The 19,422-nt window shown below is 37.9% G+C and overlaps 1 protein-coding gene across 6 annotated transcripts; it reads left to right on the top strand.

Moving 5' to 3' along the window:
• Window positions 1-944: 944 nt before the first annotated feature.
• LOC6647350 (neurexin-1) lies at window positions 945-17,708 on the top strand. Of its 6 annotated transcripts, none has more exons than XM_002069739.4 (13): window positions 945-3,096; window positions 3,170-3,646; window positions 3,707-4,018; window positions 4,079-4,195; window positions 4,257-4,641; window positions 4,727-5,097; window positions 5,166-5,277; window positions 10,000-10,147; window positions 10,208-10,965; window positions 11,027-11,377; window positions 11,444-11,679; window positions 13,743-14,091; window positions 16,272-17,708. In XM_002069739.4, the coding sequence occupies exons 1-13, from the start codon at window positions 2,137-2,139 to the stop codon at window positions 17,297-17,299; spliced, it is 5,604 nt and encodes a 1,867-aa protein (XP_002069775.1). In that variant the 5' UTR covers window positions 945-2,136; the 3' UTR covers window positions 17,300-17,708. The 6 variants fall into 6 exon arrangements, with proteins under 6 accessions (XP_002069775.1, XP_015032862.1, XP_023034117.1 ...); XM_015177376.3 differs by having other exon boundaries at window positions 5,166-5,286; window positions 11,444-11,634; XM_023178349.2 differs by having other exon boundaries at window positions 5,166-5,286; window positions 11,444-11,634; window positions 13,722-14,091.
• Window positions 17,709-19,422: the final 1,714 nt, after the last annotated feature.

Below are 19,422 nucleotides of genomic sequence, written 5' to 3'. Positions count from 1 at the left end.
ATTTGTGGCTTGCCTTGACGCGGTTTTTTGCGTGTTTCGTTAAAATTATTAATATAATAAAAGCGTAGAGAGAAAAATGCTTGAAAATGTTTGTCAGACGCTGTAATGGTCAGTGGTCAGTGCGTGATAATATGCTCAAGTAACGTTGATTTATGTCTAACTTGGCCTTGCAAGCAGATTGTCTGTTTGTGTGTGTGTATGTGTGTGTGTGCTGGAGTGTGTGGATTAAAGGAGTAACAGAGCCAGACACAGACAGACGGAGACAAGGACAAGCTACATTTCCATTTCAAATGCAAATCGAATTTGACGCCGACTTGTCGAAGTTGTGTAGTAAATGTCAAGGCATTTATATGGGTCCTCTCTGTTTTTGTGTAGGTGTGAGTGTGTGAGTGTGTGTGTGGGTGTACTAGTATGTAAGTGTAGGTGTTTATGTAAAGGTATTTGTGTGTACGTATCCCATCTAATTTCGAGTGGTGCAGGTTATGAACCTGCGTGTTGTGCTCTTATTACGCATGTGTAAGAGTGTAAGTGTGTGTGTGTGTGTGTGTATGTGTGTTAGTAGTACGCATATGCATGCCTCGTGCGAAGTAAGCGAGCTTTTAATTTTTGGCATTCCCATGCCCTACACACAAAGCGAACTGTTACTTTTTTGTAGCATACATTTGTGCGCATTTCGAACCCACATACAAAAAGGAAACCATCAGTTTTGATAGCATACATTTAAGAGTTTTTTGTGCCTATGAAATGCCAATGTATGCTTTCTTTCAACTTAATCTGATGTTAATCATTTTCCGAATTGGCCATTGTCTCTGCTGTAGCGTATATGTCGTGTCGTGTAAGCCTATCAGCTGGTTCCTCTCACAAAATAAGCTATAAAAGAGCTTTCGTTATCCATTGGAAACACTGCCAAGGAATTGAGTTTGAAATTGCAGTTCAGTCTTGTCGTGGATGCAGCGCGGATCGATATTATAACTAGGAAAAGCGGAAAACGCTGCAGAAAAAAATTTCGACATCAAAAAAATTTTTTTTGTATCCCTCCAACGGAAAAAAATAGACAAAAATTCTAATACATCGGTTTGAAAATTCCTTTACACCTAACAAATGCTACCTGCAAAGGCTAACAAAAAGAAAGCAAATTTGTTAAGTGAAAAAAAAAAAATGAAAGAGTGCGTTAAATTGTGTAAGCAAAAATCAAAGTTAGCAAACTTCAATCAATAGTGTAATCGATACATATAGATAATTAATTAACAATCTCCCATTGTGTGTGTGTGTGTGCATGCGTTTGTGTGTGAATTAAAACGCACTGCATAGCTTATGATTTGTTAAGTGATTGCCACAAAAAAGACAAAACTCATATAGATAATTTTTTTGCGACATGCAGTGAAAATTTTTTTTTTTCTTCGAAATTTTTAGTATGTACATGTACGTTGAAACGCTCGTGGGCGCCACATCAGCAGCTTGGGGCAGCAGCAGCGCAGCAGCGGGGGTAAGCAGCGACGAGCTTTCACCCCCAAATCACTAAAATTCACATCAGGCCAACGCATGCAAGGCTGCTAATGATTCTGTGACACGAGATAAATGGCCAACGGCAACGGAATGTGCGCGTTAGTAAGCAATTTACCAAACATTATGCAAATCAAGTGTAAAAAATGCCAAAAACTTAAAGTAAATTGCAATAGAAATCACGAAATTCGTCGGGCAAGCCAAGATTAGCAATCATTTTGTTCCTTCATATTTGTGTTGGTGTCGAGAGTTACAGCGATAACAGAGCCACAACAGCCGCAGCCAACTTTGTGTAGGTGAGAGCTTTTCTCATTGAGCTCGCTCCCTTCTCTCACTCGCCCACTCTCATCCAAACTCTCGCTCACACTCTCACTCTCTCTCTCTCTTCAAACAAAAGTTCAATGAAAGTCACACGCGCGGATAATTTTCCAGTGTCGTTTCGGTCTCGCATAGTAATAGTACACACACACTAATACAAGGACACTAGTGAAAAGCTTTTCTTCAAGGACTGGAATACGCAGAAAAGAATACAAGGCGACAATTTACGTTTTACGCGCGCAACTTGCGTGTGTGCGTTCGCGTGCGCGTGTGTTAGTGTGTGTGTGTGAGCGTGCGTAAGTGTTGTGCGTGTGAATGAAGACTCCAAGTGCAGCATATCAGTATCCCAGTCCAATATTTAAGGACACAAACTATGCTCTTGAGGCAATGACAGTTAAACTAAACGACAAGCACGACAACAGAAAAATGTCAAATAATCCGCTGGCTCAGATGCGCAAGCAGCGGCCAGTAACCGCCACCTCCGTCTCCCCATCCTCCTCCTCCGATTTGCTATTCAATAAGGCGCGTCGACGACGAAGACATCCTCAAGACCCTCAAGATAACGAAAGTAAAGTCCATGGCAAGCGAATTGTGGTGGAAACCCGTCGTTCATATCGAGTGCTGATTATTACCGCCTTGTTGGTCAGCTTAGCGGCCAGTTTTGTGACTATCAGTGCTGGATTTCAACTGGATGGATCTCAGAGTTCATTCTACACGTTCCGCAAATGGTATACCGGACTTAATGGCACACTCGAGTTGGAGTTCAAGACGGAACAGCCCAACGGCCTGGTCCTCTACACCGACGATGGTGGCACTTATGATTTCTTTGAACTTAAACTGGTCGAAGGAGCCCTTCGTCTAAGGTATAATCTTGGCGGCGGTGCTCAGATTATCACTGTGGGCAGGGAACTCCATGATGGCCACTGGCATAAGGTGCAAGTCCTGCGCAACGATGAACAGACCTCACTCATTGTCGACGGAGTCTCACAGCAGCGTTCCACGAAAGGCAAAGAGTTTCAGTTTGGTAAATTTGCCAGCAACTCGGATGTCTATGTGGGTGGAATGCCCAATTGGTATAGCAGCAAATTGGCTCTATTGGCTCTACCGAGTGTCATATTCGAGCCACGATTTCGTGGAGCCATTAGGAATCTGGTGTATGCAGATCAACCAGGTGGCATTACCCGGAGACAGGAAATGAAGCAACCGCGTGACATCAAATGCGGTGATACGCCATGCGACCATGCCGAATTGCCAGCTCGAGAAAGAGGTCTAAGGGTAAGTCATTCGCCACTCTTTTCCACTCTTGGGCAATCCATAACCCATAGATCCTTATTTCTGTTATCTCTAGGGCGTTCGCGGTGGCAACACAACAGATGCCTGCGAGAGGAACGATCCATGCCAACACGGTGGCATTTGCATATCAACTGATTCCGGTCCAATCTGCGAGTGTCGTAATCTTGAGTACGATGGCCAGTATTGTGAGAAGGAGAAGGCGCCATCAGAAGCCACGTTCCGCGGTACACAGTTCCTTTCCTACGATCTGGGCCAAACGGGCGCTGAACCGATTGTTAGTGCCCAGGATGCGATATCGTTTTACTTTCGTACACGACAACCGAATGGTTTGCTCTTCTACACGGGTCACGGCACCGACTACTTGAACCTGGCTCTGCGTGATGGCGGCGTCTCTCTTACAATGGGTCTGGCCAATGGCAAACAGGAGATGCACATTAAGCCCTCCAAGGTGCGTTTCGATGACCATCAGTGGCACAAGGTGACTGTGCATCGTCGCATCCAGGAAATATCATCGATAACAAGTTTCTGTCGGGTGGGTAGACAAATCTAATTAAATTTGGCTGATTAACTAAATCTGAGAAATACGTTTTAGCTTGTTACTGTGGTGGATGATGTCTACACCGATCACTCGCACATAGCTGGCAAGTTTACCATGTTGTCCTCGTCACGGGTCTATGTGGGTGGTGCAGTCAATCCACGGGCTCTGCTTGGAGCTCGAGTTCACAACAATTTTGTGGGCTGTCTGCGAAAGGTGGAATTCTCTGCCGATACCCTGAACTTGAATCTAATCGATTTGGCCAAGAGTGGTTCAAAATTAATCCAAGTGGCTGGTAATCTGGAATATCAATGTCCCAGCGGAGATCCCCAAGATCCAGTTACATTTACCACACGTGAATCGCATTTGGTAAGTAAAATGATTTGCACTCTATCCTGACTTAGTTATAACAAACTCATTCTATTTTAGGTTCTACCTCCATGGGAGACAGGCAAACAGAGTTCGATTAGCTTTAAATTTCGCACAAAAGAACCAAATGGAATCATCGTATTGGCCACAGGATCCAAGCAACCCCGGGCTAAAAATGTAAGTAGCTAAGATTCGATTTCATTTGGCATATTAACCGCCTTTGTTCCTTTAATGACAGCCCGTTCTGATTGCCATTGAGCTGCTAAATGGTCATATCTATATACATCTTGATCTGGGTTCGGGTGCCTCGAAGATAAGGGCATCACGACGACGCGTAGATGATGGGGATTGGCACGATTTGATATTGCGTCGCAACGGGCGCGATGCCAAGGTGAGCGTAGATGGGGTTTGGAATGATTTTCGGACACCAGGAGATGGAACCATACTCGAACTGGACGGACATATGTATGTGGGTGGGGTGGGCCCGGCCTATAATAGCGTGGCCTGGCCAGCAGCCATTTGGACAGCTACCTTGCGTCAGGGATTCGTGGGTTGTTTGCGTGACCTGGTGTTGAGTGGCAAGGCAATCGATATAGCGGCCTTTGCACGCGTTCAGGACTCGGGTAAGTGCAGTTGTAATTGTAGTAGTAGTTGGAGGCGTCGCCTGCTGCTGATGGTGGCCACTGATAACCCACTTTGACCACTTAGCCTCGGTGAAACCCTCGTGCCATGTCCAAAGCAATGTATGCAATGGCAATCCCTGCCTCAATGGCGGCACCTGCCTGGAGGGCTGGAATCGACCCATTTGCGATTGCTCGGCCACCTTGTACGGCGGACCGACATGTGGCCGAGAATTGGCTACTCTGGCATTCAATGGAAGTCAACATATGACCATCTGGTTGGGCAATGGCCAAGGCACAAAGACACAAACAGAGGAATTGGTCATAAGATTTAAAACCTCGCGACCAGCCGGCTTACTCCTCTTGACCAGTGCCGAATCCAATTCCCCAGATCGTCTGGAAATTGCTCTCGTAGCAGGACGTATACGCGCCAGTGTGAGGCTAAGCGACAGGGAGAAGGTAAGCCAACTCAAACTGAATCTAGTGATCCCAAAGAAACTTATTCTCCACATTGATTTACTTTGCAGAATCTCCTGGCTGGCCAAACGGTGCTCAATGACAATAATTGGCATACCATACGCTTCTCGCGCAGGGCATCGAATCTGCGTCTACAAGTTGACGGGGCTCCCCCCGTCAGGGGTATGTTATGTATGTATCACCAGCACATCTATTTGCCCTACTACGTGTCGTGCCGTGTCGTTTTTTTTTTGTACATTAAAAAAAAACCAAACAATTTTCCCGAATGTCAAGACTTTGAATGACCCTTTCAAGCAATTTTCGATTAGTTTCCAGTTAAAGTGCTTCCAGCGCTAAATTCATGGTTCAAGTTTAAAGAAAAAAAAAACAAAACTAACTATTAAAAGTAAATTCCTTGCCTATGCCCTCCGACCCCTGACCCAGGTGTGTGTTAAGGTGCTTTAGAAAATAATTTAGAGAAGGAAAAGACCTCAAACGAAAGTGCAGTCGGCAGCAGTTTAATAATTTTTTTAGTTTTCAACTTTGAAACTTTTTATTTGAGAGCTTTTTTAGTTAACTATGAACTAACACACACACACACACACATATACACACATCAAACACAACAACTACAAAATGCAGTACGAAAACATTAAAAAGCTAATTAAAAAAAAAAAATAAAAAAGAAAGTATCTAGCAAGTTTGATTCGTTCGATCCTCATTTTGCATAACACATTTTCCACATCTTTCCTTTTGACGATGATGACGAATTTGATAAATTTATATTAGATCTGAAACTCTCTATCCTACTCTCTCTCTCTTTCTCTCTCTCAATATACGTATTCTTTAAGCAAAATATAGTTTTGAAGAAATTCTCATTTAAAAAAAAAGAAAACACCATATGCCACATAATCCACAAATACATTTTCCACATTGTTAAAACAGTTTGTTTGTTTTCGTCTCTCTCTCCTTATGCCTTCTCATAACAAAACTTTTTCACAATTTATTATTTACAACTTTTAATTCGAAAACTCATAAGAAAATCATTTTAAATAATTTTTATATATTTTTAAACTTCTCTTGTAACGACCTTTTTTCCGAAACTCTTTCAAACATCTCGATGTTGTGTTTTAATTTGCGATTTTCAAATTTGTTTGATTTTCGAACTATAAGATTGCCAATTCCAATACCAATAAATAAATAACAAAAAAGACCTCAAAAATGTTAAAAAAAAAAAAAACCACAGTCAATCAAACAGCCAAATATATATACTTATAAGTGTAATGAACCAATATCAACAAAAAATGTATAGACCGAATCAAATCCAACTAAACCAGACCAGACTAGAACCAAATAAATGTTCCAAACAGCTGAAAGAGCTCAGCTGAGTTCAGCTGTCCTTTTTAAATTAGCCTTCAGTGTTATAAATATCAATTGATTGTCTTGTAAATTGTTTTGTCCATGAAAACTCTGATTGTATCATTGATTTATACACTTTAGTTTATTGTCTCTTTGGGTTTCTTTTTTTTGCATTTAATTGAATATTTTTTTGTTGCTTTATTGTCAAAACGTTTACCTCAAAACACATTTTAAATGTGTGAACTTTATCTTCTAGTCCAAAGAGTTTTACAACTAATATTAAATAAACTTTGGCGAAATCTATCATTATTTATTGTCATCTTTTTCTTCAGAAGATTAAGAGAAGTTACTTTACCCATTCCATTGGGGACCTGCCCATTTCTACCTTGACTTAATACAGTCAACTTTGGTAATAATTGTCTTTTATATATGGAAATTTTCTATATAATAAATTAATTTCAAACACATAGCTTTCTCAAGCTTTTTTTTACTGTTTCATATATCAATACATATATAAAAATTTATCTTTCGCCGAAAAGAATCTCCAAATAAGAAGATTTGTTTATCTCTTGAAGAATTTTAGTGGCCCTATTTTCGTAAATTTATGTGTTATAATGATTCTTTATACAAAATTTCTATATTATTTGCATTATCAGTTTTTTTCCAACTTGTCTAACTATATCTACAGCTTTGATAACTTTGCCACAAATCAAAATATTTCAAGTTTTCCTTCGAAGACATGATAAATCTGTTAAAAGATGGCCTAAAACCTTTCTTCATCAATTCAATGTGGCTTTAAGCATTTTCAAAAATGGTTTTGCTCTTTAAATTTGATTTCTTATTCATTTCTTTATGAATACTTATAAGTTATTTTATTTTCTTTGTCATGTAAATATATATATATACATAAAGAAGATTTGTATTTACAGGCCATATTATCAAAAAACAAAAACAAAAAAGTATTTTAATCTAAGCTAAAGAAAATTAAATAAATTTCATATAAATTGCTGTACTATAAGTTAAACCAGATAAATCCAGTGCGGTATGTTAAAAGAAGAAGAATGTTTGTTCCAGACGTGTGTATTACATACATTAATCAGACCAACCAACTACAACTCAATTTTCTACTACAACTTTGAAAACAAAATGTCAATCCATCGATCGAGAAAAGTTGCAGAATGCAATATATTTCAAATGACCTTCTCTATGCCCAATCCAAAACGTTGTGAATTTGGTGTTGGTTACAGTTTTTTTACGTTTTTCTGTTCCGTAATTATTCTTTTTGGTTAGGCGAGAGAAAAAATCGACACGCAAGAACTCGGTGAAACATTTTTTTGTCGAATCGCTCAATAGAAGTCGCAGGACACGAGTCAACACCTTTTGAAACGGGAAGGACCTATTGAGACGAGAAGGCAAAACAATGTTTGTATGTGCCCAGGGCTGTAATTTTGCACCATTTAATATGTAATTAGCTTTGTGTTAAGTAAACCTAACTACAATTGCAACTACAACTACAACCAAAAATAACAATCAATTGCAACTAACTAAGCAACTAAGCAACTAACAAACGTGTCCTAAGTACAAATTAGTTTTCTTGTTGTGTAAGTGTATAGTATATACATTCAAAAAGAAACGATTGGCCAAAAAGTGGGCAACGCTTTGGCGGCAATGGCCAAAGAAAAGAAAAGAAATCACATATTTGGCCAAAGTCTCTGAGAGCTTTTACCGCAGCCACAAATACGTACAAACATATACGAATACATACACTAACACACACAGAGACGCACTTACACACACACACACTCACTATAGTGCACACACACTCACACCCACACGCACACTTGAAGCGTTTGCATGTGAGAGCACCTCTGGAAAGCAAAGCAAATCAAAGCAAATAACAACAACTAATATCTATGACTAATAAATAATTCAAAATCGCATGACTTGCTCACGATTTAAGTCTGGTTCGCAAAACTTCTAATAACTATATATATATTTCTGTATTGTATGTAAATAACATATAGTATATATATATGTATCTCACTCTCACTTTCAATAACTGTAAATGCGCCAAAAATTACCATAAACATTTGGCAAGCAGCTGTAAGAACTGTATACCCCATTTCTCAGCAACTTCTTCTTCTTCTTACTTTCTACTTCCTTACTTCACCAATCACCACGACTAGTTAATACTCTGTCGCTGTCTCTCTCTCTCTCGCTCTGTCTCTGTCCTGTCTCTATTTCACTCGCAGCCATTTGCATGTCAAGTTGTCAATCATTCAGTCATTCAATGAATTGGAGAATATTTTCCCCTCTAAGTATGCAATAAATAGTTGACAAATTATTAACACTATAAAGAATTTTTCGAATATCCTGGGCTTTACAGACAGGATATTTCAAAAGTTCTTTGTAGTTAAATAATTTATTCAACTTGCTTTGGCATACTTTTGGGGGCAAATTTTCACTATTTTCCCTAGTTTCGCCATTGCCCATTCGTCCTTAATGCGGTCTCGCTCGTTAAGCCTAATGCACCGTTATTAACTTAGTCCCGCACACCCACACTCACACACACAGACACACCCACACCCATACAGGTCACACGTATACAATGGTAAAACACAAATTCACTCACACTTCTATACAGAGGAATATTATTAAACAAATCGATGTTTAGTTCAGTGTCGTTTAGGCAGCAACAACAACAACTTTTCATTTCATTTATTTGTTTTTGTTTTGGTTTTTGTTTTTTGAACTGTACGTAGGTAACTATCATTTATTAATGTTCTTGATTTTGGTTGTCTCTTCGATTACTATCGCACCGTTGAAAATGAAGCAAAATGTCACCGTAACTCACACACCAAAAATGGCGTACAAAATTCAATGAAAATGTCAAGTGTATAATACGGAAACAATACAAAAGTTGCACCAAATAACTCTATATATTAATATACATATATAAAAGTACTTAACTGAAGTATTTTTCATTTTTCTTTAGAGATTTTTCAACATATTTGATTTTTGTATACTTTTTTTTCTAAACCTACCTAACTCTCAACATTTGTATTGTAATCTGCACCTTTCTTATAGTATGTACCAAGCTGCAAAATATATTCAAAACTCTAACTACATTCAAGTCGCATATCCTGTGACAAAACAAAAAAAAAAAAACTGCTTGAACCAAAACTTAGCTCTATGTCTTACTATTACTACTACTACTACTAAAAAAAAAAACAAAATGAACGCATTCCTATATATATATATATATCTCTATACTATATATACTCTACTCTAATACTCTTTGAATATACATATGCGTATGTGCTTCTTGTCACTCCACTCCATATAATACCTAATATCTATTATACCTATATATATATTCAATATACAAATATCTAATCTTAATGGTAATCTGCCTAGACTAAATATTAGATCAAAAGTCAATGCTGGCTTCTGTCCCTATAGCGGCCCAAAAGACCCCTGAGTTTTATCAATTTCTCTTTTCGTTTTTCCCCTCGAAAATATTTTGTGATTTGCTTCTTTGCTTAGCTGAGACAATATTGGGACGCCATAGCACCATGGAGATACGTTCCATACATTTGGGTGGTCTGTTCCATGCCGAAGAGGAGATACAAATGACCTCGACCATGCCGAATTTTGTGGGACAAATGCAGGGCTTTGTCTTCAATGGACAGCGGTAAGCAACAGAGAACAAGAAATTGGGAACTGCACTTCATTAACTTCCTAATCAATTTAGCTATCTGGATATAGTAAAATCTCTGGGTCCAGAACTTTCTGCCCTACCGAGTGCAACGTTTAAGCTAACAGCTCGTTTTGTTAACTCACCAGCGGGTCAGCCATATCATGCGGCCACCTTCCGTTCGAAGCATTCGTATGTTGGCCTGGCCATGTTGAAGGCCTATAATAGCATTTCCATAGACTTTCGCTTCAAGACTGTGGAGCCAAATGGCCTGCTCGTCTTCAATGGCGGACGACGAAGTGATTTTGTGGCTGTGGAGCTGGTTAATGGACACATTCACTACACTTTCGATCTGGGCGATGGTCCAGTTACCATGAGGGATAAGTCTCGCATACATATGAATGATAATCGTTGGCATCAGGTCAGCATAAGGCGGCCAGGACCCAAAACTCATACCCTAACGGTGGATGACTCGTTCGAGATAATTAGCTTGACTGGGAATAATATGCATTTGGAATTGGCTGGCATATTGTATATTGGCGGTGTCTTTAAGGACATGTATTCGAAATTGCCAGCTTCCATATCATCGCGTTCCGGGTTCGAGGGCTGCTTGGCCTCATTGGATCTGGGTGATAATTCGCCCTCACTGACCAATGATGCAGTGGTGCCCAGTTCTCTGGTGGTCACCGGCTGTGAGGGTCCAACCAAATGTAGTCAGAATGCTTGCGCCAATCGTGGAATTTGTGTACAGCAATGGAATGCCTATGCCTGTGAATGCGATATGACCTCATATACAGGACCCACCTGCTATGATGGTAAGTTCTAGTCACAAATAAGCGAATTCTATTAGCAACAAGGTCAACATTTTCCCCATAGAATCCATTGCCTATGAGTTTGGCAACAACAAAGGGATGGTCCAATACACTTACCCCGAGAATGCCCAAGCGGATACCGAGGAGGATAACATTGCGTTGGGTTTCATTACCACCAAGCCCGATGCGGTGCTTTTGCGTATTGAAAGTGCCACCACACAGGATTACATGGAACTGGAAATTGTCGAGGGAAACATATTTATGGTCTATAATATAGGCAGTGTGGATTTGCCTCTGGGGGAAATTGGCACCAAGGTCAATGATAATTCCTATCATGTGGTTCGTTTCCAAAGGAAAGGAGGCAATGCCACACTCCAGCTGGATGACTACAATGTCCAGGCCTTGACACCGCAGAGTAAGAGTAATTTAAACTTATTTCAGAGAATTAATAGATTGTAATCTCAAAAACTTCAAATTTCAGGCCATCATTCGACTGTTTTTAACACCATGTCCAATATACAAGTGGGCGGTAAATTTAGCCGCAACGGTCGCACACGTATCGAACGGCCATTTGCTGGCGTTATTGCCGGCCTTTCTGTGAACAAGTTGCGTATACTGGATTTGGCCGTCGAACGTGATCCTCATATCACCATTCGTGGAGATGTTCAATTGGTAACTGGAGTATTAGATAGAAATGATCTGCAGAGAATGCAGCAGGTTAGGGAATTTATTTGAAATTTTTCTTTGAATTCCTCTCTCAACTTTTCAACTTTCCAAGTATTTTTCTCATCGTAAAAACCAAAAAAACAAAGTTTATTCAAAATTCTTTCTTTAACTAAACCTAAACCTAAAACCGATAATCAGCTTCATGAGTTGTGGAACCCCATTTCCCAAGACGATTTGATTTTATTGCACCGAAATGCCAAGAATGTTGTACAGTTTTCCAAGCACTCCCATTTACATATACAATATATATCGTATAAATAATTGCATAACCGAAAGTTAAAAGATTTTCATCGAATCCGGGGAAATTTGGTTCAACATTCAGACAAAAAAACAAAAAAAATGAAACCTATATTATATATTACAAGCGTTAATCGTTCCAAAAAAAACCAAAAAGAAAACTAAAAGTATTAGCTAAATGATAAATGTACCTAATTATCTATAAATATTTAGTGTAAATGCCGCATTTGATTTGAACCTTATGATTTCCCTCGGTTCTGCCAGAAATGCGCATTCTGCGTATTCAGTTCTGTAACGCTTTTACGCACTAACGAAAAAAAAAACCAATTCCAAAATAACAATTCCACTAACCAGTTTTGAGTTTGAATTTATTCTTTTTATTAGTTTCTTTTTGTTCATTGATATTTGCTGCACAGCACTTTAATTATTCTCTTTGTGAATATATATATTTAGAATACTAATGCTAGCCCAATAAGCATATAATATATATTATACCAATATATTTACATATATACGAATACATTTATCTACATTAACTAACATTTGCTTCCATTTTGCACCAAATTTAACCGCACTTATGCTGCATGACTCCTTCCACATTAAGCACAACCAACATAATAACACTTAATCACCTGCAAATCCATCTCATAATCATTATCATCAGCAATCACATACTAAAGACTGAAGTTTGCTTGACCCAAGAGGTCTCACCTATATCCAATAGGATCAACTTCTTTAAGCCCAAAGGCACTGAATCGAACTAGTTAGCATTATATGTATCATTTATTTAGCTATATATACAACAAATTTTAAGAAAAATAAGTTTTAAAATATGTTATTAAAAGTTTTTTAACTGATTTTAAAGGTTTCTTAAAGAACTTCTTAGCTGCGGCTACTTTTCCGATTATACATCCTACTAAAACCAAAAAATATGGAACTTTTGGTTATATTAAAAAGCATTTTCCATGGGTAGACTAAAATACTTAACAATTTAAGTGAATTTATTACTTAAATGGTTAATTCAAAGTTAAAACTTTCAACTGATCAGAAACATGTTGAGTTAAATAAGCGCGAAATGTAAATGAATCAACTATTTGCTTTCTTGATTTCTTGAAATTTTAGCCAATTTGAACTCAATGTTGTTTAGAGGAAATATAACAAACAACATAGTTATCTATAGCGAGCGATTGAAATTCAGAAATATGAACATCAAAATTTTTTAAAAAGATATGTATGAAGGACTAACATTAATAAACTCCCTTTATAGTTGCGGAAAGGTGAATGCGCCCCAGCAACATTCGGAGGAAGAAAGTGCTTTTTAAGACATTCAACAAATTTTCGAAAAGATCTGTAATTATGAAATGGTGCTTGATGTTCATAGACCATATACAATTCATATTTTAGCAACAGGACATTAAAAAAGTGAACTTTTTTTTGATAACAATGCATTTATTTGCAGTCTGTTGCATACTTCTGAGGGCAATGATCTACCATTTTACATACCTCGATTTGCCTTGATTTTTCAAAAGATTGAAAAAAATAATCCTTTTAGACAGTTGAGCTTATTAATTGCAACTTCTTAAAGGCAAATAAAATATGATTATTTCTTTTGGGAAACTTTCGTAAGAACTTCAGTGATTCATAAGCACATTTACACTATCACAACTTGCATACATACACACATACATAATGAACTCAGCTACATACATGCCGCACAACAATTTAAGTAAACTATTAACTAACTACATATATAAAGCTTGGCCAGTACGGCACCAGATCAACTGAAGTAAAATTAGACTTTGAATTCTACTCGACAGACGCCGGCCAGTGGCTATCCTGGGGCCATAGATGATCTTATATTCTCCGGTGCCGGATCCGGTTGTCGCGGCGACGATGAAGACGAATGTACGCCGCCCTTCGAGTCGGGCAGTGGAGATGATCTAATCACACCTGTCTATGTGCCTCCGACAAAACAGACAACCACCTCCCAGCAGGGCAATAATCAGAGTACAAACAATGGCGCAACTGGAGGAGGAGGCGGTGGAAGCAATAACAATAATGGCACCGAACGGGCCTGCGATGATGAGGATTGTGTCCATGGTTCTGGGGATTATGGCGAGACGACGGAACAGTTCACATCGACTAGCACGGCCAAGGGGGCAGCAGGTGAGTGTTGGATATTTCAGTTGAAAATCCTTGACCAAATCGGTGTCGGTGGTGTCATTGTCATTGGCATTTTGGATCGATCACACAAACAAACCCAAACACACACACACACTGAAAATACAAACACATACACAGCATACATAGACACTTGTTTCATTAGAGACATTAGGTTGCTAAGGATATTAGCCATTTATTCAAAATTACTGCATTAGAGATAATCATGCATAATACTCGTTTTATATACACATATATTCAGAATTTGTTTTTGTGGTTAAGCTAAGGTTCATGTATATACTTAATTAGTTGAGTCATATATATATATACATATAGTAACTTAGTCAGTTTGGTAGTTGGTGTTTAATGAATTTCTTTAACTTGTTGTTGTTATTGTTAAATGTCAAGGATTTGGGTCAACGAATATTTTGCAATGCCAAAAAAAAATGCCAAAACGCTTTTAAACGCTTACACTAGAACAGTTTTGACCAATTCAACATGTGCATACTAACAATATATACCTATATATACCTTCATATATATATAGATCGTATCATATTTATAAACAATTTTCAATCCTAAGACTCAATGGGCTCCGCCTTATAAATATGATATGCAAAAATATATTTGTCTATACATACGTCATACTTACGCCTCGCACTCTCGAAATGCATTTCAAACCAAAATCAACCGATAACCCCCCGTTCCACCCCTTCCAAATCAAAATCAAGTACGCTCAATTCAAATTCAAACAAAAAAAAAAAAAGAATCAATTTAAAATTTCTCACTTTCTCTCTCTCGCGATCATCCAGCTCACTCTCAGCTCTCTCTCTTTCTCTCTCTCAAAGTCATTCACTCTGTTTGTTGAATTGAACTGACAATGAGTACGCCTTATGTGTCTCTTTCAGAATGTGAAATCGCCTTCATATTTCTGACTGTGATTGCGCCTTGGATACTCTGTAAATTTCCATAATCTAATATAACTAACTAACTAACTAACTTAATGCAACAAAACAACAACAACAACAACAACAAAACAAACAAAAACTAAACAAAATGCAGAGAGAAATCAATTTAACGATTGAAAAGCACTTACATAGGCTAAGCTTCTAACTAAACTAAAACTAGGCCCACTGTGTGTCTAGCCTTAAACGAGAGCCATCAACCAAGAATAACAACAACAACAAGAACAACAACAACAAGAACAACAACAGCAACAACAACAACTACAACAACAACAAAAGAACAATAACAACCACACCGATCACTAAGCGTAAATATGCACGAAAAGAAAAAATTACTTTGCTGAATTGTGGGGGTTAAGTGAGTTCAGGTGATGGAAAAGGACGTGCAGGAGGAGGGTTAAAAGTCAGCGTTACCTATACATATATATAAATGTATATATATATATATATATATATATATTTGCACCTCATGTGTATATTAGACTGGATACCCTGAGATTTATCATTAAATATTCACGTAAAGTAAAACCAAAAAATATAACTCATACGCCATGTTACGCAAACAATTGTTCCCTCTTGTTTTCTTTTTGAATTTTTCCAAAAAGTTAAAAGTTTTTTACTTCTTACATACAAATTAGCTTGAACAATTCACAATTTTTTATTACTTTATTGTTATTCAATATTTAAATATTTTAAAACTTTTGAGCAACTGGTCGTATACTTAATATTGTCAATACTTTCTTCGATGAACTTTGTTCATGGATTCAGTCTAGTCTACATATATGTATGTATATATATATATAAATAAATATGTATATATGTGTGTGTGTGTATGTATTCGATTGTATATAGTAGCGTTAAATGTGTAAGAGTAAATGAATGAACCCCTAGTTTTGTCTTTCAACATATTTTTGTATATATACACATATGAGCCCAGATCCAAAATGATAAACCAGTGCATATCTTTCTCCAATATCAAATCTATACAAATCTCTAACACTCTCTATCTCTATCTCTCTATGTTGAATAAACTATGTATGTGAATGTAAAGCAAACTATCAATGGTCAAGTATTTACTTAATTGGGTTGGGAGCACACACACGAAGAGTCACAAACACACACACACACACACACACACACGTACCTACACACTTGAGCATACACAATTAAAGTGATAAATATTAAAATAATAACACAATACGCCCAAAAACCCACTTACAGAGTCCAACAACGAATTGGCAACAGCCACCACAACAGGACGCAGCGATGTGACAACGGAACAGCAACATGGCAGTAGTACGGTCGGATCGGGTGGCAGCAGCAGCAGCAGCGGAAGTGGCAGCAGCACAGCCATCTACTTGACGACTCCCTCATCAAGTGGCAGCAATACGCCAGGACAATCGAGCACCAGCAGCAGCAGTGCGGGAACCTCATCGACGCAACGTGCCGCCGTTAGCAGCACCAGCAGCACTAGCACCTCGACAACAACCACTACCACGACAACAACAACAAGCACCACCACACAGGCAACACCTCCGCCCCCAGAAATTCCAAGCACTGTAACCGAACGTGAAACAACACCCTTTGATGTCTATGGCAATGGCGTGGGCGGTGGACGCATCGATCACGAGAACATGCAATTGCCGGAGGAGCATCATCCCTTGCCACCAATGCCACCGCCCCTGCCACCACAAGATCCACCACCATACGGACCATATGGCGGCAATACATACAACACCAATTTGAATAACTATCGGCCCAAGGGCGGCAAGGGAGGACGCATCAATTCCATTGAGGAAGAACGCACTGCCATGATTATAGGCATTGTGGCGGGCATTCTCATAGCTGTCATCTTGGTCATTCTCCTCGTGCTGTGGCTTAAATCGAATGGCGATCGTGGCTACAAGACGGAGAGTGAAAAGGCTGCTGCCTATGGATCGCATAATCCAAATGCCGCTTTATTGGGCAACACAAGCACCAACGGCTCCTATCATCAACAGAGGCAGCATCATCATCAGCAACAGCAGCAGCAGCCACATCACCATCAAGGTGGCCAACAGTCGCATCATGGCCAACAGCAGATGCACAGCAATGGCAATGGAGGCGGCGGAGGCGGTGGCGGAGGCATGATGTCCAGTGGCAGTGGCTCACTTGGCTATGGCAGCGATGGCAGGCCTCAGATGGCCGGCCTGGTGCAACCCAAGGCCAAGAAACGTGACTCCAAGGATGTCAAGGAGTGGTATGTGTAAGCAGGTAGCAGAATACATGGAATTACTGTCAAATTAGCAATAAAACACAAAGGGAAAACAAATGAGTATATTAAAATCATAGTGCAAATAGTGCAAAAACGCCAGCCACAAAACGAAAGATGTAAACCATTAACAATTAATATGCCACACAAACAAACTCACACTCACACACACACACATACACACTCACAAACAAATAAGAGATGCGGTTGAAAAACAAATAGAAATGTGTACAAATGAACGGAAGGATAATAAGTGATTCGGTTTATGTTGTTGGCAGTAAAAAAAAACAAGGAAAGAGAGGAAAATTAAACAAATACTTTAGCAAACAAAGCAACAAGAAATTATGCCTAAGAAATTATAGCTTCAAACTCAAGACTTGCTAAAACCAAAAAAAAAAAAAAAAGGAAAATCGTGCCGCGTTTAAGCCTACATATATATATATATATTACATACTATATATACACATATATATATATATCACTATGTTATAACAAATTATGCCACTAGCCAATCAAATAATTGTGTAAAATATTTCGCAAAAACCAAAAACACAAAACAAAACAAGTTCGCCATGCAAAAAATAAAATAACTACTGTAAAGTAACTTCGGGTCACCGAAGAATCAATAATACCCTTGCCATGTAAAACTATAGATTAAAATCGATATAGATAACCAAAAGTGTGGGAAAACGAATTTCATTTCCTTGCTTCTGCTAAAGATAATTCCGATACAGAATACTTTTATGACTTCTTCTCTTCAGTTTTTCATAAATAAACTGGAAAGAAACACTTTAAAAATTCAATCTTTATCTATTATAGTCATATGATCGTAATTAGTTAAAATGAAACTTTTTAATTCTTATACCAAACACTGTTCCTGGTAAAAACTTGATAAACTTTGCAAGGGTATTACAAAAATTAACGAAATACTAACTAGAGACAACAGCCACACAAAATTTTAGCAAAAATTCAATTAAAAACTAATAATAATATTAATAATAATTGCGAAAAATAATTAAATTATCTACATTTTATTCAGTTATGTTGCCTAAACTTACCAAAATGAAAAACAAAAAAAAGGAAATACAAACAAAAAAAAAACAGAATAACAGGAAATGAGAAAGAGAACCCAAAGAAAAAACAAATTGTGGTGCTGTAAGGTTAAATACAATAATAATAATAATAACATAAAAAAAAAAACCAAACACTAAATAATACTAATGAATGAATGCCAGAATTAATGCTAATATGAATTGTTTGTTGAATTTGCAAGCGGCTTTAATTATTATTAAACAATTAAGTACAGTATCCCACAATTTTTGGTTACGTAAGGCGACTTTTTCGTTTGCGTGCAGCAATTCGTTTACGAATTTGAGTTTACAAACCAAAAAAAAAAACCAAAAAACATGAACGAAAATCTACAAATTCTTCAAAAAAAGACAAAAACAACTAAACGAAAAACCAACATATATACTTTTTGAATATGTATATGTATTTGAGACTAGATATTGTCATCGATTTGTATGCAATATGAACTCGGACATATCAAGTAACAAGACACAACACACACACAACATACACACACACACACACTCTCTCACACACACACAATCTGAAGCGAACCTACCTAGCTTTTTTACTACAATTGTGAATGATAACTTACTTTACAGCAAAACGAAAAAGAAAGACAAAAACAAACAAAAAGGGAAACCTAGGACAACAAGCAACAATTTTACAGTATTAAAGCAGCTTTATGCATATTTTTCGAGGCATACATGACGTATACACAATCAGCAGCAGGCCAAACACAGACCAAAAAGCACAGACACCACACAAACACATCCACACACTTACAGACACATTGACACGGATTGGACAGGATACGATTTCGGCAAAACTAAACACAAAAAAAAATAAGAGAAAATATGAAGAAAATCATTTAAGATGAAGATGTATACATCACATATATCATTTTGATGCGCTATATATATTATCAAATTTTTTGCCTCGATCTCGAACTACATATATATAGCAATTAGTGTATCATTTTGGATTCTATATACACAAAAAGGAAACAAAATATAAACAAACAAATACTTATGTACTTATATACATACATAC

The sequence above is a fragment of the Drosophila willistoni genome, chromosome 3R (genome assembly GCF_018902025.1).
Source record: "Drosophila willistoni isolate 14030-0811.24 chromosome 3R, UCI_dwil_1.1, whole genome shotgun sequence".
Taxonomy (NCBI): Eukaryota; Metazoa; Arthropoda; class Insecta; order Diptera; family Drosophilidae; genus Drosophila; species Drosophila willistoni.
Note: the sequence above shows the minus strand (reverse complement) of the source record. Positions and strands in the feature narration are given on the sequence as shown.